We start from the raw sequence: 25,548 nt of genomic DNA, 5'->3' as shown, positions 1-25,548 counted from the left end.
GCTTTTCTGGTGCAGATTGCAGATAACCCTGATGTACCCTGGGTACTCACATGGCCTCGTCCTTTCAGTATCTGAACGCTGTTAAATCTTTAATGCACTTACGCTGAAGTGCTACTTGAGTGCTCCTATTCTCATTCTCAGTCTACAAGAGGACACAAACTGTTACTACATGAATTTGCCAAAGTGCACTGAAACTCCTTGATGGTACACAGAGATGAAACAGTTTCTCAAGCTTCCAGGACCACCAAGCTGAATAAGCCAACACATCTGGTCCTTGATTTTCAGAAACACCAGGGCTAGACTATAGCAGCAGGTTAGAAGCATGGAACATAGAAGCGTCACAACCATAAACCACAGTACACTCCAAGACAACAATCTTGCATTCATTAACTAAGAGTACCTGAACTGGAATGAAGGAAATGGCATTCATCAATAAAGGATGGTATTTTGTCATTAAATTAATCTTGCATGATGTACAGGGATAGCATCTGATGACCCAATTAGAGTTCACTTTCAAGCTCAAAATCAAGTAAATATACCAATTCTCCTAAACCACTTCAACAACAGATTAAGCATTCATCTACATTTGCCACCTAAGAATCCTAAGGGATTTTCACTCCACCTGCAACTTCCTCATCTTTGTAAATGGCATCTGAATGTTTTTAACTAAAACACCATTATAACAGCTAATAGAGGTGCAGGATCCCTAAAGTTGTTTTCATCTATTTTCTTCTGATTTCTCAAATAAATTTGCACCTTGCTTCTGTCCAGAACCATTTAACATGAGAAATCTGTTTTGTTTCAGGGCAGTGTAGTTCCACAGAGATTCTGTGAAATTTAAACTCTTATGCTAAGAAAATTCCTCACCAAAAACATTTTGTTTGATTGCTAAGTAATCTGCTTTACTTCCCAGTTCCCAGTGTCAGAAATACTTTCATCGGAAAACTATTTTCCTACTCTAAAGATTAGTTGACTATCTTCACCTGATTAAAGTGATCGGCACCTTTCCCACCTGATTTTCAGAACCCTATTTAAACAAACATACCCTAAACAAAAAAAACCCTAAAAAGGCTATTTTCCTGGGAAGACTTTATTCTCTTCCAGTTGAATTGCATCAGATGTGGGAGGAGGGAAAGAATGTAAATGTCAGCGTGTTTTTAAGAGCAGTTTATCATGCTGTAAAGCTTCTATAGCATAGAACATCTTCTAATTCTAGATGAACTGAGATTAGAAGGGCTAAAATAAACTAATGCGCCAAGAAGCGTTTTTAAAATATGCAGAAATAGAAATCAACTCCTTTCTGAGGAGAGCTAGGGCAAGAAATGAACATCCCCCAAATCCCTATTGAATTAGTAAGGCTTACATGAAACCTTCATTTAGATATGCAGACCCCCAATAGACCCTTCGCACCCGTGAATCATATCTTTCCTGTTTATGAGATGTGATTACTTATCGCACCACCACAGGATTGCACTGAGAATTAACACAATGATCCTACAATTTGCTCGGTGTGAGTGGTTCTACCTTACTCACAGAACCCTACTGGATACACAATCAGTTTAAAAATTAATCAATAATTTAATTAATTTCATTAATCAGAAAAATCAGTGTCAGAACAAAATTGTATAGGAAATCATCATGCCAGACATAAGATCTCTAAATGACACTAATCCTTCAACTTAATACCCATACTAAAATACAAAACATTTCCAACTACAGTCAAAGTCCCCAGTCAAAGCCTTAGTTCAGCAATGAACATTCAAGCACAACAGAAGGAAAATAAAAGGGCAGCACAAGAAGGAAAGAACCTCAGAAAGTACTCCTGAAGGATGAATCGATGCATTAAGTACCTCCATATGTCACCTCATACTACATTGGACACTCCAGTTCAAACCAGATTCGAGGCACTGGATTGAAATGAATTTAATGGCACTAACTCAGTAGACTGTTGTGCATCAAAATATCGTGTTGATAATTAGATACTTTTTTGTTAATTACTAGATAGAACTGGGTTACAGCCAGAGTTTATGGAAATAGATTATTTTTTCATTTGAAAAAAAAACCAGACAATCTGTTTGGAGTCCAATTCTAAATAAAGGCTATTCTTACAGCATACCTTTGACACACCAGTGCCTAAATCTGCATGGCACAGGGGAAATAAACTTTTTCTTTATGATTCATACCCAACTGAAAGCCAAAAAGTAAATGTTAGGCCTGAGTCCTTACTGTATTTCTCACTTCTATATTCCAATATAAATCCTTTGAAATTCTGGCCACCAATTTACAACTGGAGTCACAAACTCAAACTCCACATTCCATCAGGTACTGTTTTCTCTTTTCCTTAAGAGCCATGACAACCTTCAGGTTTTTACAAGGACAGGAAAGAATTTTTCTGCCTTTTTTTCCCCATGTCAGGAGCCATTTGATCAATGTTTAGAAGTTTTGCCAGCTTAGCTTTCTCAGTGGTGCAGTTTCTTTGTGCTGACATGGCTATGCCAGCTACTTGCTATACAATTAGATGCAATTATACTGGCAAGAAAATATTCTGCCATTCAAGAGCTGGTATAAGCTCAATCAGAAAAATGGCCTTTTTCTGTGAGTAGGAATGGTACTTCTAAGCATAGAAAAGGCCTCAGGCTCAATATACTCACCCCTTTAATTGAGGGCTGAAAGAACCACTAGCTTCAGCCACAAGATAGGGCATTAATCCGGTACTTCCAAAGGAAGTCAAATCCTCCAGGAAATAGAGATAGAAAAGACCCAAGTCCTAGTGAAGTATTAAAAGCTAGGAAATAAAAAAAATATTCCGTTTTCATTTTTGGATGGAAAAATCCCTTCAAAAGGCTGACTTTATATATAAATGATAAAGGAGCAGTAAAGAAAAGATTGTATGTTGGCAGTGGATTTCGCAGTTCACCTGTAAGTTTCAGTATGTACAAAGCACTCTCCCAAACTGCCTCTGCTAAAATCTCTCTAAAGGCAAGATGACAGAGAAACAATAATGGGCAGGTCAAAAGAGACTCTTAGGGATTCTACAGTCATTAGTTTCCTGAAGTGAATTGCAGTTATTTTTATGAAAATAGACAATTCTGCAGAAAAAAAATTCCCCAACTCAGACTATCTACCCTACATGTAACATATAAGTAGGTTATACTGTCAAATCCAAGTAGAATCTATACTCAGCACCAAAAACATATAAATGCCACATTTAAGAGCATAATGTAAATCTCAGCTATTTTGAAGAGGTACAGACAAAACCTAAATTAAAACTGAACTAGGCCTTAAGAATACCAAAATAAAGGCAGGTAATAGGAGAATATTCTCCTATTTTCCCTAGCAGGCTGTCTGATGAAAAAAATCTCTTACTCGGCACTTGAGCACACTTTTTTGTATTACATGCTGTATAATGGAAGCTACATGAGCACTGTGAGAGCAATGAAAAAGCTAGCAGAAGCATGCTTCATGAAACTGTCAAGCTATGGAAAGAAATTACTTTCAGAAGGACGAGGCTCTCATGAACTGGGCTGAGAAAAATGAAACAAGATTGAAAAAACCCCAGTATTTTAAATAATAAATAGCCAGATTTTATTATTTTTTTTAATAACAAATACACGGAAGCAGATCCCAATGCTCCTATGTTAGTTCGGAGAAAACTTTGATTTCAGTAGCTGCCAGCCTGCATAAACCCACATGGTAACACACTGTTCTAAAGCAGATTTCTTTATGAAACTAGTGTACCAGCTCTGAGAAATAAAGATGATTATCTATATATTCAGACACTATAGCAACACGCACCTCAAACTGGATAGAACAGCTCTACTACCAAGTTAGCACAAACGCCATAAAACATCTGCCTATTTTGAGTGTTTAGCTAGCTATTGTTACTACTGAAGTGAGTCATGTCTCTAATATATTCATTCACACACCACTATAAGAGTGGAAATTATTTTATTCCCTTTTTGCTTGCTGTGCAAAAGCTAAGTAACCTGCCCAAGGTCGCAGAGAAAGTCTCTTTCACTCTCTCCTCCCTGTGTCTTACAAAACCTAAAATGAAACTCTACTGATAAATACTGGAGACAGCAGCACCCCCTCTACTCCTCCTACTCTCTGTCAGTGGGACCATCAGCTCTTTGGGGGGACTGAAACCTAACTGAAAACTTGGCTCAATACAAAGGACATGTGGGTGCTATCTTGCTGTAATCTCTGAGTCAGATATATGAGCTAATCACGCCTTTTGCCCTTGCACTCTTTGAAAGTATGAGCTCAACATGCTAGCAGTCTGGAAGCATCACCTCCTGACTGCCCAGTCCTGCACACCGAATGCTGACAACTTAAAACAATGGTGATTAAAAATACATACGTACAGAAAAACAATACTTTCTCTACTATGTGCAAGGCTTAAATGAAACACATTTGCCTTTGCCTCCCTTCACAAATAATCTTGGTTGCACATCTCTCTTTTACAGTTATGAACAATCTTCTGAGATGACTGACAACAGAGGTAACTGACATGTAATGTGAATCTTCCCACTGTTATGCTTTCCGAGACGTGCAGCTGAATAAAATTCTGCTCAGTCAGACATAAAATCAAATTAGAGTAGTTCACTCTGAAGAGAAAGAACTAAATTTGAAACAAATAAAGCAGTGCATAATTCACTTTTAATGGGATAAATTCCTAAAACCACACTAATCATAATCCTAACAAGGTAATCCATTACACTGTGAGTTTACCACATCCCTGTTCAGTATGCAGCAGAGCTTCAGGCATGTGAGGGATTTGCCCCACATGCAAAGTGAGCAAGTGTTTTTTTTGCAGTTGGAATTTGCTCAGCAGAGCACTTCTATTTATTACTAATTATACCTTATGGACACACAACACGTTTTGTTCATACCACACGTGTTCCCAAATATCTTCACCCCTCATTGAAATTCCTTGGTTACCAGTGTATTTCTCCACAAAGTCCTGCAGTATTAATCAACAGTTCAGAAAAAGAACCAAACAAATGCTGTATCTTAACTGCACAGATTCAGAAGGAAGGTAATGACTCAAACATGGAAGCTGGACAACCCTGAAGTAACATTTCCTGTGTTCGGCAAAAATGCCTTTGGATTTTTATTGACCGTAAGTATTCAAGACCTTGGGTTTAGATCTGATTTTTAAGACAGCATTTTTCATCAGCAGAGCAGCTCACACCTGTGGGAACGCCTGAGTTAAAGGAGAAAGCATGACGGTCTGCTTTGCAGCTACTCTTCAAAGTCTCAGGATGTCCACAGTTATTTGGAGTATGAGAGCTGATAGGTTATAACCCAAGATGCTGTGGCTACAGGGCACAGATAAATCAGAAACACGAAAAGAGTTTAATAATTTCTGTAATATGGGATATCTTTCTACACTTTATTAAAGTGTTCAACTCTGAAAAGTCATTCTAAAAAACCAACATTCGGCATGTTGCATATTCAATACCTCTCAGTTAATGTCTGACACAAAAAATGTGCCCTGCTGACATGTTAAAAGATATTTTTGTATGGGATTTTAGAGTCAAGCTGGGTTCTTTCTGTACTGTCAGCAATCAAAATTTTCTGACTGAAACATAGCGAATCTTTTAACCACATAGCAGGGATTGTAGCACGCTTTTCCAGCTGCATCACTTCTAAAGAACTAACAGGTGAGAAATACCAAAAAAGCTAATAAAAAGGATATGATCAAATACACATCAGGAGCAGGTAAAGTAAGCAGATGCTTTTCCACGTGAATCTATATACTGTGATCCTTAGCAAAAAATTCCATCTATATATCCAGCTCATCCTGCAACATTGTTCCCTGCATAAACCATTTTATTTAAAAGACCATTAAAATCAAAAAGTCAGGGGACAGAACTACAGTGCACACAGTACAAAGGGAATTATTTTTTCCTTATACAAACATTACAGCTCTGCATGAGGATGCAGCAAGGTGAATACCCTACAAATCAAACTGCACGTTGCTGACACTGGGCTCAACCATTTCCAGTCACAGGGTATTTCTAAATTCCAAGGGTGTTTTTAATACTCGATATTCAACCCACACAGGTTTTTTGCACTCCATTTTATTACTACATTTTGATGTGAGGGAATTTAAGTTACATAATATGCATACACAGAAATCACAGACACAGGCACTTGCAAGCTTCACCTTCAGCAAATATCCTATTTGCCAGCATGATGGCCGCACACACATAAAAATGGTTATGCATAGCAAGCAAGAGATTAAGATAATTTTAAAGCAGATATATGCAATGGCTATACCCTTGTCATAGGGCAAGATGTAGATGAAGATGACTGGGAGTTAGTAGGTGTGAATCTGCAAGCAAACTCAACATGGGGAAAGCAGTAGTTCTCTGAACTAGGAAGTTTGTATCCCTCAGCTCCCACAGTCTGTGACTCCAAATACAGGGGATATTACACCAGCTATGCACAGGCTAAGTCATCAGCAATTCCTCTACCCCTGCAAATGAGCAGAGACTGAACTGAAGTGAACTAACTTCAAGAAGAGACCCATAAAAGAACAGATACTGAATGCCTTTAAACATGAGGGGATTTAAAAAAGGAGGAGGGGGGGATAAAAAAGGAATTATTACACCTGACAGAGGAGCAGTGCCTTATACACCGGCTGTTGTATAGACCACACAGCAAACTCACTAACCAAAACGAATTATACTGATGGGACAAAAATTAAAAATTCCAGAAATGGCAGCTAAATTGCTGCATTTTCCCACAATTCTAAATTTTAGTCAGGATCAAACCCTACACTCTCTACTGAATAAGGATACAGTGCACAGAAGAAGGTCTGGTGGAGTAACCCTCCTGCTGTGTACAGCTCAGTTCCCTCTGGAAAGTTAACATTACTGCTCTCCATTCATTTCCTGCTGCTGGAGGTGCTGGAGCATGATAGCATGAGTTTCATAAGCTATTAGTGAGCATTTTGCTTTGGTGAGCATCAGAGTATCGCTTTACAAAACAGATATTATAATCATACCAAGGAAAACCTGTCCAAAGAGTAATGAAAGTACTTGTACAAGGTTATCCAGACACAGCAGAAGAAGCCTAGCTAGAACACTTAACTTGCAACTCCTACACCAATGACCTACCCAGGAGGAAATCCTTTTGAGGAAATGAGCAGGGAGACCAGCTCCATTTGTGGTTACCTTTCCTTACCCACACCGTGCTACAAAAAAGTCCTATTTCAGTCATTGTGGAGGACTCAAAAGCACTGTGGCAAAACAGAAAAGAGATCAGAAATGTTGATGATAAAGCCCTGAACAGAATGCAGAGCATGGTATTTTGGCCTTCTCTTTACTGTCAGTCACTCTGAGGGAGACCTTCAATTCAGCATTGTTGCACAGGAAACTGGTGCCTGAATTAAGGACGCAAAGGAACTCATTAACAATTCTAGGTGTAATAATTAAATTTTATATGGCCAAACTCTGACTTAAATCCAGGAAAACAGAAAAAACCAAATCCAGAAATAGTAGAGTTACCATAGAAGGACTGCTGCATAGACAGATTGTGCCAATGGCCAGTATAGTAACATAGGCTCAGCTACCTATCATTTCAAAGATTTTCTTGGGCAGACAATTTAATACTTCTGTATCTCAGTTCTTCATTTCTAAATAAGGACAATAGCTAAATGGAAGCACACAGAGGATAAGGCAAGATACGCAGTAGAGACTACATAAAAATCTATCAGAAGTGGATTTGTGCATGGGTATAACAGTAAAATTGAAGCTATTTTTGCTACATTTTGTTTAAGCTTACAAACTATTTCACTGACAGCATTTCAGTGTGCAGCAGTGCTATGCCGCAAAGATTAAATTTTTCCAAGCAAAGGCATAATACACCATACATTACCTTCAAATGAAATTGCAGATCCATTTTTTCCTACAAAACAATAGATAAATAGAGACAAACTCAGCCTTGATAACATCTGCTGAGCTGCTTCTCAAAACAGAGGGAGATTCAGGTCACATTCTACTCTTCATTGAGCAACACCCAACATAGGCTTCAAGACTATTAGGGTTTTTAAGACCAAAACGTTAAAATCATACCTAGAGCTGGCAAACTGTAGCTATCCCTGCAGTCATTAGGGGAAAAGAGATAAATTTCACAGTTTTACACCTATGGTTGAAGCCCAAAGATGGTCCTTTTTGATAGCAAGGTTTGCACTACAGGAATGTAGTGTCTCCTTGATTCTACGATGTAAATCTCACTGGTATCACTGGCGTTAAGGGACATCAGATACAATTAAAAAATATAAACTATCACAAAAACTATTTTTTGGCAAAGTTCAGCATGAAGACCTTGAAGACAAATACGGCGCAATCAGCAGCATACCTAAATCACACAAACTCCGCAGTATTCCTTCTGCCAAAAACCAAACTAAGCACAAGTGGTATCAAACAAGGATTTTCCTTCATGTTCCGGTCACAACAGACATGTTTAAAAGGACAAAAATGCCTTTCCAAAGGTCTAACACTGACTTGAAGACTAATCTATTACATAAAGAAACTAAAGCAATCCATTTTTTAGTTCTCTTTGGTTTTTTCCCCCCTCAGAGTTGTCCAGGTAACAGTGACCAGACTATAAAAATCAACTAATCAGATGCTATTTGTTCTCTTTCACTGAGTCAGTGCTGCCATCTAAAGCTACCTAAAAGGCATGCAAAGGAAATTCAAAGTCATGCATCTAAATAACATTCAGGAAGCACATCTGAGTAGACAGAGAATGCAGGGTAAGACAAATATGTTATTAAGATACAACCAAATAATGATGCTGCAGTACCTGAAGGAGCAATTCTTTCTCTATCACTTCACCTGTCTTGGTGATAAGCTGCTTCTGTAGTCTTTGTATTTTCTCAATCAGCTCATAGGTACTTGGGTCCCTGGCCTAGACAAGAACAAAGCAATCTCAAAAATTATACTTAATAATAACAATTAATAACAAGTTAGTGTTTCTCTCTTGGAAATGAAGAACATAATATCTAAGTGTTCAAATGTGACAAATATAAAAGGGGGGAGGGCAGTGTTGACTATTTTTTTAAATTACAAGTATACAAGCAGTCCTGGAACTGGAAGCTCTGCCTCTTGAAGATCTGTTGGAGCATGTTTATGTTTAACAGTTACCCTCATAAAACTTCCTCAAAACATCCAATAATAATAAATAATTCTGTGAGGAAAAGCCAGCAAAGCTTACATTCCCACCACGTTCTGTCTTCTTGCTGGATCCTTTAATGAAGAGCAAACTCTGAAAGAAGCTTTTCCCCACTCTGGGATCCACAACACCTCTCCCAGGTGGTTTCTCCTCTCTCGTGTGATGTCTCATAAGAAGTAGACTCACGCTGCAGTAAAGGCACCAATAAGGTCCTGCTCTCTGTATATTTGCTTGAGCTTATAAGGTATCTCACGGCTCTTAATCTTTTGTCTGATATTACCTAAATTGACTAATCAATTCAAGTGTAACCAGGACACTAACACAGATACACATGCAGCACTCACAACAGCATATCACCTCCTGAGAAACCAGGCTATAAAGTAGTTCAGTCCCCATGACCTACTCAGTCCTTGATTGTTTTATAGCACTGCCCAAAAGTGGTGCCAATTTGTGACAACTGTAGTGATACAAGTGTGTTTGTTCATTAGGAATTGAACCAAAACCCTATGAGGATTATTTCACATGGATCTTGATATCTGCTGGCCTTTTTGTGTTCCAAATACAGACCACTAACCTAGAATGGAAAGGTGTGATTTCCTGTATCAGTCCCTTCATGCATTTGTTTCCCCAACACTGAATATTTTGGCTTGGTTTTACTTTGTTGCAGGGTGCTGCTGGAGATTGTAGCTAGATGTCTTTAACCTAGTTCAGCATCCTGCATTTCATCTCCCTTCCATGAGGAAAGCTACATGCACCGTTCTGCTTTAAGCTCAGCATGAAGATGTCAGAAATTAACTATCCTGCTAGTAAGCACAGCCAAAATATTCAGCTCTGCTTCTGTAGGGACTAGCATGTTACCACTCATTATTAGAGCAGCTAAGCAACCCAGGCTGGCATCAGATCGAAGATCCACACAATAGAGAGGTCTCAGCCAGCCTTGACTTTGAAAATATCCAGTGATGCCAACTGATGTTCATATATTTGGTCTGTGCTTGACGGATTTTTTTATTTTTCTCCTTCATTTGGCAGGTTCAAATAGTGTGAAATTTAGATTTGCTGTTTACATAACAGCTGAACTCGCATTACCTGACATGGCTATCTTTGGGAGCCCACCACCGTTATGTGGAGGCCTCTTCATTTTCTCACAGATGTAATTTACCATTTGACTTCATATCTATTCATCCTCTATTTGACTCCATATCTGTTCTTTACCTGCATATAATCCTTTCTAATTCTGGCTTTTTTTTCCCATATACATCTCCCTAATTGGTGAGGGTAGGGTTGTATCTTTCTCCTATCATCCTCTTTCTCATCATCCATGTTAAGGAACTACCCCTTTCTAAATTCGCCTTACGCATTCTTATTTCCTTTAGCATTTGACCGGCTCTTTACAAATCCCTCTGCAATTTTTCATTGAGAAAGTAACACAAAAATAACACTGATTGCATTGTGCAAGGAAACCATTCAGCAGTTAACTATTCCACTGGTACTATGGAAATTTCAGTCTGCCTGCCCCTCCACATGATTTGCATAACAGTAAACGAAATAGGCTTTGTGCTGTGTCACAGGCTTAGTAATATGGGCTTTGGGGACTTGAAATGCTCACACGTCACCTCTAATTTTCTCCATCTGTGAACATTCAAGGGATTCTCCAGTTCTTCTTCCAAAACTTTGCATCGAGTCTGCTCCCTTAATAGTTCCTTCCGCATGTGATGAATCTCCTGTCTAAAGACCAGCATAAAACAAAAAGATAAAAACCACACCAAAGCCACATCAATGTGGCCAAGGCGCTAATCTGGATGATAACAAATCATTCTTCCATGCACTACAGCACAAGCAAAGTGACTTTTGTGATTAATAGTCAACAAACACTGATACCACTAAGCAGGTGGAACCATAAGATAACACAGTTAGACCTCTTCACTCACTTCAGCAAGACTGGCTCAAAAAGGGGACTTTTCTTCATTTCTTAGGGAATCACAGCCTAGTGGATCTCACTGCCTGTATCTTCCCATGTACATTAAGGCCAGAAGGACAGTTAATTCATCTAGAGTAACCTGCAGATCAGTTATGGAGTTATATCTAGTTAGTCCTGTATTGAATCTAACAGCTTGTGCTTGAAAAAAGGTTTGAAATCTACATGGCCCATGGAATCCAGTAAGTAAAATACACTCTAGGACCTAACTATGATGGACACTGTTCTTTAGAGAACTCAAGTTTGATTTCTTTTATTAGTTCTCCTCAAGGAATTTCAGGGGTGATTTGCTGCTGTGTTTAAAATTAATTGAGCACTCCCAAAATTCTTTGACAACTAGGCTTTTATGGTGAGGATAGGGGGTCGAGGGGCAGGGGAACGAAAAGGCACACTCTGCAATGGTCCAACCCTTATAACTTTAGTGGACGGATTCTGTAAGTTCTCCAAGGTCAAAAGGGGGTGGAGAATCACCATGTGCCTACTCTGCCACTGAATCTTTTCCTACTAAACTCAGAGTTGCATTTAGCTCAGTGGAGAGAAAAAGACCTTTTTTTAACTGTGAAGTTGGACAAGGTTATGGAAGAGATAAAAAAAAAACAACCCACATCTCCAATTGGCAAATCAAGAAAGCTAATTACCAACACAAGTGATAAATGGAGTCTTTCAACAGGCAGTTTTCATGATGGTTTTGGACTTCATTGAAGTATGTGATTGCTGCTGCAGTTAGCAAGAATTGATCCACCCATCATGGCATGCATCGCACTATACTTCAATACCGTCACCGAGTTTCAATACAGTAACAGGCTTTCAGCTGAATGCATTTGGGCAGCAAGTTCAAATCCTATTCCTGTCTGCAGTCAGTCAATGAAAACTGCAATTGCTAATGTTTTTTGCCCAATTCGCTTTTCTGTCACACCTAATCAAACTGGCATAATTCCACTGGAGTCAATGGGACTGACCACAACTGAAGTTAATTTGCTCTACTGAAAGCCATGGAATTGTACCGATACAGTTAAACTAAAGATCTCACCCAACACTGTGGTAGCTACATAGAATTAGTATGACAATTGTCTGCTAAAAACATAGCTGCCCCTCCTTACAAACTAAGACTGATTCTGTAGAAAATGACAATAGTTTCCCATCAGCAAAGAATACGCCTCTAATACAGGAGGGTTAAAAAGAGAAAGGAAGCATTAAGCCAGAGAAGGAGGAGATAAATCAGGCTGGGGCTATTAAACTTCTGTTTTAAAGAAACACAACCTTCAATGAAAATTTAACTAAATCTTTCTCAGAGAGCAAGTCTTCATATAAATCTGGAAGAAAAGAGCTGTGAAAATGTGCAGGGGTTTGTTATAAATATGTCAACCGTTCCTCATCCTCTGTGGATTGCCTAATAAAAAGCAGTTCCACTAATTTGGGCCTTGGGTACAACTAAGTAGCTCACTGAACTATGAACATCTTTTCTGCTGCTGTCTGTCAAGTTTAGTCTGTAGGCAGTAACTCACAGTACAAGGAGAAATATGGAAACCATTTCAACTTTGGCCAAGATCTTTTTTCCTCCTTCTTATATTTTAATTTTCCTAATTGCTGTTATTTCAGGAATTTAATACAGTCTGTGTTTGAGGTTGAACCAAACAATTCCCTTCTCCAAGGCATAATGCTGTTGATAAAAATCTTTACAATGCATATAACATATTTCCTGTCTCAAACACAGAATCATGGAGGCAGTCACTATGGAAATGTATTAATCAAGTTTTTCTACCTGAGATCCTCCACATTAGCCACACTTTTGCCAAGTATTCCCTTCTCACGCCGAAGTTTTTTGATCTCCATCCTGAGAAGCTGGATGTCTTCCATTCTCTGTCTATATTGGTTTTCACCCTTGTTTAGAATGGACTGCTGAATTTTAATCTTTTCATAGAGCAGAGCCACTTCATCATTGCGCTGAACAAGCTGAGATCCAAGGATATCTCTCTCGTTGATAACCTAAGGACTCAGGGCAAACCAATATTCTCAAGTTATAGGTCCTCAGTACAATCCCAAAGGATCATGACTGTATTTGCATCAGTCAAAATCATGTGCGTTAAGAGGTTTCACAGGTATTAGTGAAAGAAATACGGCAAGGGCCCAATAGCTTCCCCTATAAGGGTTCACCTGCCTGAGTAGCATAAGCTACATATTCCACTCACTTCAGTGTTCTTAACATTTTTCTTTCAATGGCTATACTTTAAGCTTTAGTAGTACCACATTTACAGTAGCTGAGGATGTTGATCTTAAAAACACACTGGACAAATGATGGAACAGAATGCAGAGTGTTTGAAAAGCCAAATCAGAGATTCCTACCTGGTCAGTTTCCCTCTTCTGCTTCAGCCTCTCGGCATCAGCTTCAGCAATGATTTTTAGGAGCTTTCTCTCTTCTGCCTCCTGATTTTCTATAAAGTGTTTGGTTTCCAGAGCCTGTTTTTTCATCTGAAGCAGTTCAGCCTGATGGAGTGAAAGAATACTGGTAAACTGCATTTACTATCAACTTCCCATTACATAAACTGGGGATCAAGAGTTAGGATTTTAATAAAATCTCATACATTCTTTTAGTTTCCTGAGAGGTACATATTTTGTTAGGTTTTGAGAACAAATCACTAAGACAAGAAAGCATGAAGATCCCTAAAGAAATGTTGTAAACAATATTTTAATATTGTTATGTTATACATAATAGAAATTTAAATGGAATTTTATCTATGACAATGATACAAGTTGTGATTCAGGAACACCTCATTTAATGAATGTTTGAGTTTTTTTTAAATTAAGTAGGTCCTATTTGGAAAGCCTTTCAATGGAGCTGATATTCAAAGCTAAAAGTCAGTCTCAGATGTGAGAAAGCATAGTTCACCTTGCTGGAAAGGGCAACAGTCCTTTTAACAAAGGATTATGTAATACAAATCAGCGTCAGTTTGGGACAGGCTTCAGACTGGAATAACAGAGTAAGTGGAGAAGATGGCAACCAGGCATGGAAAGCAAAATTAAAGAGCTCTAGCACTTTTTTAGTGGATATGTAGAAGAGGAAGACTCAGAAAAGAGACATTGTCCCTAAGCGCACTGATACAGCGTTTGCACACCACTGACCTAAACTAACACTGGAATGTGCCCAGTAATTCTATCCCTACTGTCATGAACTCTATAATTCAAGGCATGTATGTAGATAAAAACTAATAAGACCTTCTTGGATTATTGGAAATTTCTATCATTGCTAGGCAATTAGTCAGAGCCAAGATGGAACTAGCTGACTACAGTAGATTTTCACAGATAGGAAAACTTTCAGGCCTTGACTCAAACACTTAGCCACAACTCTGACCCTTATAAAGGATGATGTTCAAGCTGTCTTTTGGAAAAGAGCATCATCCAGTACTGAAAGAATGAGTCAGTGATGAAGGCTGCACCTGCAAAAACAATGATTTAAGACAGAAACAGTTCCATCGTCATAATAAAATAGCTTGTTCCATTCTTACTTTCTTTAAAAAACCCTCTCTTTTTCCCATATGTGCAACACTCACATCTCTCTTGCTCAGTGTTAGATGTTCATCAGAATCCATCAGCCGAATAAAAATGCAAGCCACTTCATATTGAAATGCAATCAACACTGTGCAAAAGCTGTCTACATATGTAAAACTGCTCATGCGTTTGGCATTGCTGGATAATATTTTTTTAATATATCAAAATTCTATAGTCTCCTTATGTCAGAAAAAATATGAGCTGTAAACAAAGGTGGCATTAGATGTTGGCAGCAAACATTCATATAAACAAATCTCCTCACTGGAATGCACTAAGTTAAAATAAATCTGAACTGCCTTGTGTAGAAAACATAAATACTTCAACCCACACAAAGTCCCCACGAGCTAACAGGACTTCCAGTTAGACTAAATATGCTAAAAACTAGAATTTGAGAGTCTGCGTACATTAAAGTAATGTACATTAAAGGTAGGAGAAAAGGAAATGAATAAACACAGTCACTGTGCAAGCAGAAAAATAGGTCTGAAACTGCTGTAAGTCAGCAACAGCTCATTTGAAGTTGGTTCAGAGAATTTCTAAGAACTGAAGAATATTCAGCAAGAAAGACGAATGGGAACTATGGCAATATCTCAGACCAAATTCAAACCAAATTCTTGCTTAGATTCTGAAAGACCAGTGTGAGTGAAGTGGGATTTTATTTGTTCTAAAGGTGGGAGGAAAATATGGATTTTATAAAAGGTATAACTGGGACTGGATACAGAATGCTGAAATAACAAGTCAGGTTTTACATGCAGATTTCTAGAAAATGCTAAAAAGAAATAAAAGATATGCATGAAGATCTATAAAAATATACAAAAGCACTTGACTGCAGCTCAAACCTGGAGGGCCATATTTCTTACAGCTTTCAGATATACATTTTTTACCATTCAGATGCTTTGTCAAACCAGTCTGATCCACAAGCCTGTATGAAGGCCAACTGAAACCAAAAGATGGCATTGTACTGGCTTTAATAGAGCTTGGATCAGGCATCCTCTGTTTCATTTACCATGATGGCACATTTTTAAGATCTTTATGCTAGCTGAGGCAAGCATAATTCCAATGTCTGTATGATCTCATTCCTATGAATCCCAGTCCTCCATGATTTAGCACATTCTTTAAACTGATCTCCCAGGAACAGCTTGTTTGTTTGCTTCATATCAGTGCAAACAGGACAAATTGAAGCTGGCTTGCTACACAAATAATTGGGTTCTTTTGCACCTGTATCAATCACCTCCCTCTTTGAATTCTCTTCAGCTTTAGTACTCAGCAGAGACATTCAGGTAGAAGTCCACAATGCCCTTAAGCTAGTCAGTAATGTGATGTCAGTTATGGACATACTTGCTAGTGAATAATTGTGTGGGTAAACCATCTAGCAATCATATTGTTGTCAAATGGATGGCACCTCTGTCTGAGATGATCAGACAGAACTGGGGACTAGTTAAGGCAGAAAGCTGTACACAGGAAATGAGACAGGTTGACTTCTCCATCACTGATAGAACAACTCTGAGACAGATCAGGTACAAGAACACAAATTCATCACCTTTTTACAAAGCTCTATTGACATCTTGTCGTAGCTGTAATGTGCTGAGAAGGGCTGAAAACTCAAGGAGTCATTGCAATATAGCAATAAACTGACAAAAGAAAATATTTTGGAAAGTGGCAGGGGAATTCTGGTTTTGGGGGATGTTGTTTGTTTCCAGGTTTTAGGGGGTGGTTTCTAGTGCTTAGTGAAGAGAAAAAATAAGCTGCTGTGACCACTAACTCCTTCATTCTTTTGAGAGTGCAGTAAATTGGGTTGAGATATCGCCACAAATCTAACAGCTTAACTAGGGATGGGCTTCAGCCAATGCTGAGAAGAAAGAGAGAGCTTTAAACTCAGATTTCCTTTGAATTAAAACAGATTCTTGCTGCTTTATACCACAATATTAAAATAACTTTCTGTGCAGAGGGACCTACTAAAATGCACTGCCTAACTCCCAGAAGACTAATGCTTGCTAGTCACACAGAAATACAACATTGTGAAGTGTAATATAATGGGGTTTGCACTTAAAAACAGCACAGAGAAAAAAGTTTTTAAAAAGAAAAACTTGAATTATAAGGGTCTATATCAAAAGTTTGCTGGAATCAGCCTATCCCCAAAACCCACATTTCTGCAAGCAAAATAAACTTTATAGTAAAACTGTTTAATCACCAAGAGATTTAAAGCTTCCAACAGACAAACCAGGATCTGTTGTATTATAATTATAGGCAAAGATTAAATTTGGCAGATACGTAGAATATTGGTGTAACTAATATCTCTGCAGTGTAAGGGATCTTGTGCTTCAGTTATAGAATAGCTTATCAAAATACAGCAAAACAACCACCACAGATCAGGAACACAATGCAGTCTGTGAAATCATAGAAACCATCCTTTGTAACAAGGTGTATGTGTAAAGGCTCTTACCTTCAGTAATTCCTTCTCCTTCTCTGTTCGCTGATTTTCTAGATGTGCTTTTACAAGGTCATCGTCTTTGTTTTTGATCTCCTCTTTCAGCTGATCCATCTGATGTATTACAGATTTAAATTTCTTCTTCATTTCTGATATCTCATCCTAATAGGACAGAAAGTGTGATTACGGAGAGGGATCAAAAAAGAGCAAGTTTGTGATTGTGAGTTCGGGCTATTTAGATGTTGGAAAATGTAGCCACAGTGCTTGGGAGGAGATATATTGCGTGTACGACAAGATACTACTTTTTAATCCAATAGAACAAAATAGTTTCATTAAATGACAATTTTTCATTTATGCCAGAATGACACTGCAATAAAAAAGCCTTTAGAAGATACATTGACAAAAATAATGACCATCAATTATGAGTATAATAATCTATTTAAAGTGTTGGACACACAATAAGAACTAGCAGTCAATCCAAATTAATGAGATTCTGATCCTCTCCATCTGTTACCATGTTTCTAGTAATGTGTTTTTCAATAATGCTGTATGCAGTTGGGCACAAATATTTGGAGACAAGCTGCTCGATTGTGCAAATGAACATAACCATAAATAAGATACCTATATGTCTGTAAGGGAGTATAGGAAATGCTTGTCTCCATTTTGCCTATGTGCTAGCTTGCACATAGGTGGAAGGGGGAAAAGACTGCTCAGAGAAGTCCCTGATAGGAGAATATTTAGCAAATATTTTAAGCTCAAAACACAGAACAAAAAGCTTGGTAGCATGCAGAGAGATTGGGTCACTAGGAATACTTCCACTCACAGCACAGAGGTGCCTGCCTGTACAAAAAAAACCCTGTTTCAACTCATTGCAGTGATGGCTCATGTTGTAACATGAAATGGAAGCTAATAAATTCAGTGCTTAGACAGGCATGCTTTAGACGCTATTACTCCTCTGCTAGAGGCTGCCACCTCACAGAGAAGATATCATAACCTTTGATGTGAATATGAACATCTCAGTACAAAACCATGGTTGCGTAAAGCTCTTTCAACACTGTTCATCATAGGGATGGATTTACTTGACGTGAGAGTGATGTTTTGTTGCATGAAATGCTTAACATAATTAAGCAAGATCTTGAGTCATAGCAGTCTTCACAAACACTACAGAGAAAGTGCAGATTACTACAACAGTCCTCAAAACCAAAATCCATGGATTCCACATTTATTTGGGAAATTAAATGAACCAGAAATAAAGATAGCAATATGTCATTAGGCCTACCTGTTTGCATGTCCAGTCACTCCTGTGAATGCAAAAGTCATATTAAAAGTTGTCATTGATAAATAGCTTATAAATCTCTTCAGTATTGTAAAATATGAGAGAGATTTAAAACATGGTGCCCAGACATACACACAAATACCTTTTTAATTCTATATTTAATGAAGAACAGTAAGAACACACAATTTTGCAAGCAGGTCTCCTAATAAACTTGCTTAAACAAATGAGCTCCTAACACTAAAAGAAATCCCAAAGACAAAAGCATCAGATATTAATCCCATATTAACAGCCTGCCAGAATGTCTCTTCCAAGAGATTTTACTGAGCTGAACATTATGGTACTGTGGAGGTCACTAGCAACGTGGGCAACGGGTTATTTTCACATTAGCAATCCGAAAATAATTACATCTAGTTTTATCTAAACAAGCTTGTGCAAATTTCTTTTACTTCCCAAAAGGAAAAGGAATTTACCATAATTTTTAACACAACCCTCTTTTTTTTTCTTTTCCTTTCATGGCTGGCTGCCCTGTTACTGAACAGTGAATGGCTATTTTTTCACTGCTACACATGATGTTGCCTTGGCCACAAGACCTTTTAGGATCAGCTACCTCCTCACACAGGACTTGCTGAAAAAGTTTTATGGTAAGCCAAGTAAGCTATTGAAGTCTGCAGACCAGCCTCTAATGCCCAGAACCGTGAACAGCATTGTGCATATCACCATGTAACATTCAAAACCCCAAAAGGCTCCTAAGTTCATTGCTTCATTTTGGAACTCAGCACCTAGATGCCAGTTCTTTATAAGTAAGCAAATTTATGTTGTATGTTTAAAAAGAAAATTAAAAAAAAAAAATCAGTGTTGCAATTTTTCACCCTCATTTCTCCTGAGAGGTTGCTTGTGAGCAGCAAGAATCCCAGCACCACATCCACTGATGAGAGGCAGACAAAGGTCAAGTAAAGCATCCCACATAAATGGCAAAATGGTTCATTCCTCAACAAATTCAGCACACAGTTGGATAGGAACTTGGAGAGTTCGTTCCCATCTGCTTCTCAAGGAAAACACCTACCTATTCAAAACAGAGTAGAAATTTGTGATCTACTGTATATGTCTATGTTATAAATCCTTATTCTGAAGTAACCCAAGGCTGTAAATCACGGCTGTCCAAGGTCCCAATCGCTGATGATTACAATAGGATCTGTGTAGTATTTTAGATTGTTACATCAGAATAACAGACAGGGATCTGTTCTCTTCTTCTAGTATTGTTACTGAGATCCCCAAGGAAGAAATATGAATGGAGAGAGCATCATTAGCTGAGGAATATTACACTCCCTGAAAGGAACAAGTGAGGTGGAAGCCTTGTGTCAGAAAATTTCACTTCAGCTGGGAAAGTTTTCCCTCTGCTTTCTAAATCATGATTCACAGTAATGTGCATACACATTCAGGGCTAAGCAGGCAATCTTATTCCCCTTATACCCTATTTCCCATAAATGCAGACAACTCCTAAAGGAATAAACAGAGTGGAGCTAGAACGGAAAGGAAAAAGCTTCTTCTCTGGTAGGGTTTTGTAATACCATAGCTCCAGTGTACTGTGATTTTATGCATGGTTTGAAGCAGGGAAATTGCCATATGATGACTGTGGATTCCTATTTCCACTCCAAATACAAACTGTCCAGATAAAATGTCAGGGACCTAAAACATTCATTCCCCAAAACACACAGGAATGAAGAAACCACTTCTGTCATTGATCCAGTGAGCTTTCTTTTTATCAAATTAAAATTAGATCAGGAAAGAAACAAAAGCAGAGAGAAAAAGAAAAGGAAAAATGTATTCTTCTACCTTAGCTTCAACCAGATTTTTACTGTACAGGTTCCTCTCTGTTCTCACAGCTTCACACTGACTTTGTTCCTGTTTAAGTTTAATTGTAGACTCTTCTAATTTCTTCTCATAGTCACAGATCTGCATTTCCCGTATTTCAATATCTTTCAGGTTCTGGAGGACCTGGAGCAGAAAGAAGTGAACACAATTAAACTGTCATCACAAGATTATAAGGATACGGCAGAGTTTATGATTTTCTTCTAAGATGACAAGTTCAGACCCCTGTGATAAGACGTTTTAGCTACAGCTAAAAAACATTTCAGTCCATGTAAAAGTTTAAGCTTCCTGGATTGTTTATGTGGGACAAAATTTTGTTTTAATCTGATCCTAGGTTTTGGTCAAGACTAAAACTTAAAGATGTGCACACATATAATTTAAAACATGTAATTTAAAAACAAGCTACTGAAAATATTGCCACTGAGCAGATTCAATAAAATCAATATAAGCTGCTTTCATCAAGAATAGCATCAGGTTATTTACACAGCAAAGCTAGACTTTGTATGTTGGTTTGCCTGTCAGCTTTATGATAAGATGAATAAAACCACACAGGTTTTCCCAAGAAGATCTGCATGTGCTCCTATATTCTAACAAACAACCAACCCAACTTTTCTTTAATGAACACATGATCACAAACAGCTGATGTATGATTATAATAATAAGAAAGCCGGTTAAGGTAACTTACACTTGATCTAAATAAGTAGGTAATCACCATTAGCTGCTTCTCTGAAGGGTTAGAAATAATACTGTGAAGGTTACCTAAAGACAATGGAGTACTGTAGACTATAGAAAGAAGATGATCTCATGCAGTATCAATAAGCAAAAACATAAAATTTTACAAGCACCTTTATTAACAGTTACACAACAATTCATAAGAATTACTATGTTAAAGGAGCAAAAATGCAAATAGTTGCTAATTGTTATGACGGGCTTCCTAATTGTTTGTTTTTAAACATAAGAACCTTCCTCCTGCTATACAAAGTGGAAAGCCGAGGAGCACAAAAAAGCAGCATTCAAACAGAATCCAGCATTGAAAACAAAGAAAAGTAAAAGAAATAAGAAGAAAACTAAGGAGTACACACATCAAGAACATAATTTTTGAGGTTCACTGTCCAGAGGAGAAAACAATGACACCCTTAAAGCTGGGGAAAAGATGAAGCATTAAAGAAAAAAGCTGAGAAATCACATAGACAAAATCCAGGGGAGAAGTCCATTTACAACTGCATTTCATACTCAGTTTTCCTGACTCTCCTTTTGACAGTAGCAGTTTGAGGTAAGATTTAGGTTCATATGTCAAAGCAGAAGAATTAAAAAAAAAAAAATCAAATAATCAATAACTGCAAAGTTTGTGGTTGACAGTGTTGTCCCTTGGTTAGCAGTAAACCCTTGTGAGGCGTATCTATGTGGGATGAGCCTAATTAATTGATCTCCAACCAACTTTGAAGATAGGGGATAGCTAAATATAGAAAATTTTATTACAGTGGCAGGAATACAATTCCAGCACATTTGTAGCTGACTGCAGAGGATCCAAGGAACTGCTTACAGTGCAATACAAAAACACAGTCCCAGTTTATAACCTACTCCTGCCTTTTCCTTTTCTGTTAAAACAACCTGCCAATAGTAATAGCAGGGAGAAGAAATCAATGAGGCATGTATTCTATCTGCTCTATGGTGATCACAGGCTAGAGTAACATTTGAAAGTAGGTCACTGCATTTGTAAGTCTTTTACTTGGTTTTGATACAGTATAAGCACAATAAGCTTGTGGACTAAGTTTTTTGAGTTGTGCTCACAGGTTGGGTGCTGAGTCTGCTTTTTCTGGAATGATTAAACCCAAATAATTCTCCTTTATAAATACAGAAAATATACATGCAATGTTTCCCAACAGAGCGCTGTGGGAGGCGGAGCATCCTCACACTACGCCTCTCAGATTCCACAATGAGGGGCCAAAGCTAAGCAGAAGGTATTAGATATTCATAGTTTTCTTCTATACCCCCACAGTTTTTTCATCTGTACACTTAACTATCAGCTACTGTTGATTGCCTGTTTAATTCAATGAACCTACTCAAGACCTCAGTAAAGGTGCCATCCTTATTTTCTCACCTTTATCCAACCACTCCAAGAAGGGCTGCCGTGTGTCTGTTGAGCATTAGATTTTCCAAAGATTATGTGAATTTAAAAAAAGAAATATGGGGTGGGCTGTTTGTTGGTTTTGGGGTTTTTTTTTATTTTCCTGGCTATGTTGTTAAACTGTAACCTGAACTTTGTAAATGGCTTTTTTTTTTTTCTTGAAGAAAACAACGTATTAGGACTCATTTTGTGACCTCTCATAAGGTGCAGTTAGGGAACACTTCAGGTGAGAATGAAGGCTGTACTTCACTTCTTCCTTTCCAGCAGCCTAAACCTCCCACAGGGAAACTAAGATTTCATACTCTAAGAATTTTAATTAAAAAAAGAAATAAGCTACTAACATTTGTAGCTCAGTAGCACAGGTTACATAGCAAAGAGCCAGATTTTCTTCTCATTTGTGCTGGCTAATCTCAAAGTTAAGACTATTCAACAAGTGACACTGGCTTAAAAATGGTACAAACGAGCGGTCAGCCAAGCCAACAATTAGAAGAGCAAATCTAGCATGAGTTTGCACCACTAAAATATTCAACTGTTGTGGATATAACTTTGCTGATTTGTTAATCAATTACTAAATATTAAATGACAATTTTAAAAGAGGAATTCTGCAGCTCTATAGACAATGTTAAAAGAGGAATTCTGCAGCTCTATAGATTCTGTCCTGCTGTAAATAAGCAGACAGCTTTCAGAGCCAGCATGGCTCTGTCTGCCTTACAGGAATTCCAAGAAGTCTTTGGACTTAGATCAGTTTGGCTCTTTACCAGCCCTTACACAATTCAGACGGTATGCAGCAAGCTTCTTCATACCTAGTTTGATGGTAAAAGGTGACAGAAGAGCATTGACTGGCCATATGATTACTGCCCATCAGAAGCTCATTCCCCACCAGTTGTGAAATTGCTCCTGTAGTTTTACCACAGTTTCTCAAGTCTGCATAGGTCATACAGTGAACCTAAATACTACTTAGTGGATATAATAATCCTGATCCTATGTCCTCCTGTCCTGTCTTATCCTTCCAAACAATAATTTCATGTAGAGAACCACTGCAGGGAAAAGACTATTGTCTCACATATGTCTATGCTCAGAACTGCTCCTGCTGCTCTTCACGTGCAAGCTGAGTCAGGAATTGCCCCTTCAGTGAACCACAGAAGCATGCAAGTCCTTCAGAAACTTGCAATCACAATGCAGGCGTCATTATACAAACAGCACAAGTGCCATAATCCATCTACTGAGAATCTGCCTTATAATAAGTGACAGCAAATTTGCACTCAAAGTGGCAGGGAAAAAAAAAAAGAAAAAGTAAGCAAGCAAACATTTGTCATTTTCACCCTCAAAATACTGTGAGCAACCTTAATCAGAATTGAAAGCAAGAGCCTTGTAGTTCTGAGTGTTATGAATTACTCCCTCGCCCTAGTTTACAATGTTCTTAACTCATATCTATACTGTTAGAAATGCACTATGAGGAAAAGATGCAAATAGGACTTTGCCACAAAGACAAATCTCATTTTCATGGAATATTATTCTGAGGAAATGACAAAAGGTAATCCAGACAAGGGAGTATATACCATTCAAAAACTGATTTAAAAGCTGCTGGTCACATGAAGTTAGAAAGGATCATTTTAACTCGAAGAGATAGCAAATAACTTGTGAGTTGAAACAGCTTGAAAGCTAATCTCAGTAAATCAATGAGCTTCTTGGAGGGCCCTTCAATGTGATCTTCAGCAATTAATGGAACATGTTACAGCCATGTTCCCGAGTATACCATCAGGAATGAAGATATACATAATAATGCGCAGCAGGCAAGACAAATTTTATGCAGTGTTTCTCTGCAGCTGTTCCTGGAAGACTTCTGGTTTGCAGACTAGCTTGAACATGTTCAGATGTTTTCACATAATGGGAGTAATCCTTCAAAATGCTGTCTCTTACAAAGATGTCAAGCTTGGTCATCTCTCACTGGCCTCAATGGCATGATAAGGTCCTTTGCAGATAAGACAGAACAACCAAAGAGTAATTTCCAACTGCATATGAGAGTTTCATTTGTAGGATTTGGGTATAGGAAGTCAGAGGCCTTACTTTGAACTCCACTTCTAGTTTAATTTCCCCAATGATGACTGAATAAGAGAAACACATGGCTGTACTCCAAGTCTCTCATAGAATACACACCCCTTGATGTGGTTCCCCCAGGGAGATCAAAACAGCAGCAGGCAATACGCGCTGACAAGAAGAAATCTGTGTAAACTGTGTGAAGACCACTGATCTAAGCTTCCTCTCACTGGCATGTTAGGAAATGAATATAGCATCTTTACAGTTTTGAGAGTAAGACAGGAAAGAATCACTTGCACACAAATCTGTTCATACCTTCTGTTTGAGCTCACTGGTTTCACTGATGAAGGAATCTCTCTCCTTCTCCAATTGGTAAATAATTTTTCTTTGTTTCTGAGCTTCAATCTTATAATTTTGGATTTCACTTTCCAAGTTCCTCTTTGACTGTTCATGGAGCTTCACTAGATTTATCTGCTTCTGAGTGTCACTGGTGGCCTTGACCAAGTTCTACAGGGAACAAAAATTAATGACTCTTGAGCTGAAAAGGCAACACTGCTACCAGTATGACAAAAATATGCCTTAGCTGATGTGTTCAGTTGAAATACTTGAGCCTCAAATCTGATTAAAAAAAAAAAAATTACATCTCTAACAGAGCTGCTAAAGAGTGCTTTTTCTGGTTTGAAGTTGAAACACTAGTGTCTGCATTACAACAAAAAGTGGATAGGATTGTGTACAAGTGGATATAACTAATGACTGGAAAAACCTGACCAGCTTTGAGGCATTTAGATTGTAAAGCATGCCAACAGCCAGAAAAATTAATAATAAAGGCAAATACCCTTCCTTCTCATGTCCTAAACAGCAAGTTCAAACTGGACATCAACCATGCTTGGTTTAAAATTATACAAAAGGATTAAACAGAGAAAACCAAGATATTATATTCACAAAATCAGCATTCTGGTCCCACTTTAAATTTACTTTCCATACCCAAAACTGGTTTTTGTTACTTGCCAAATCTGAACCTCTGCTAGAGTTGGGACCCAGGATAGTGAATCTATACCAAGTAAAGCACCTCAGAAATCATCTTTTAGCACTGAATTTACTAGATT

The 25,548-nt window shown here is 38.0% G+C and overlaps 1 protein-coding gene across 1 annotated transcript in view; it reads right to left on the bottom strand.

Annotated features, from left to right (window-relative positions):
* The window catches only part of CFAP58 (cilia and flagella associated protein 58), a 57,854-nt gene that overhangs the window by 15,687 nt on the left and 16,619 nt on the right, over window positions 1–25,548 (bottom strand). Inside the window, exons 8-14 of the mRNA XM_010022778.1 lie at window positions 24,758–24,949; window positions 20,242–20,403; window positions 17,148–17,294; window positions 13,505–13,645; window positions 12,924–13,147; window positions 10,800–10,911; window positions 8,818–8,922 (exon numbers count right to left, since the gene is read on the bottom strand). Coding sequence (XP_010021080.1) covers window positions 8,818–8,922; window positions 10,800–10,911; window positions 12,924–13,147; window positions 13,505–13,645; window positions 17,148–17,294; window positions 20,242–20,403; window positions 24,758–24,949 — 1,083 coding nt within the window. The remainder of the gene's footprint in view (window positions 1–8,817; window positions 8,923–10,799; window positions 10,912–12,923; window positions 13,148–13,504; window positions 13,646–17,147; window positions 17,295–20,241; window positions 20,404–24,757; window positions 24,950–25,548) is intronic.

Source organism: Nestor notabilis, unplaced genomic scaffold (assembly GCF_000696875.1).
Source record: "Nestor notabilis isolate BGI_N333 unplaced genomic scaffold, ASM69687v1 scaffold661, whole genome shotgun sequence".
In the NCBI taxonomy this organism is placed as follows: Eukaryota; Metazoa; Chordata; class Aves; order Psittaciformes; family Psittacidae; genus Nestor; species Nestor notabilis.
The sequence above is the reverse complement of the archived record's forward strand: the minus strand, read 5'-3'. Positions and strand labels throughout refer to the sequence as shown.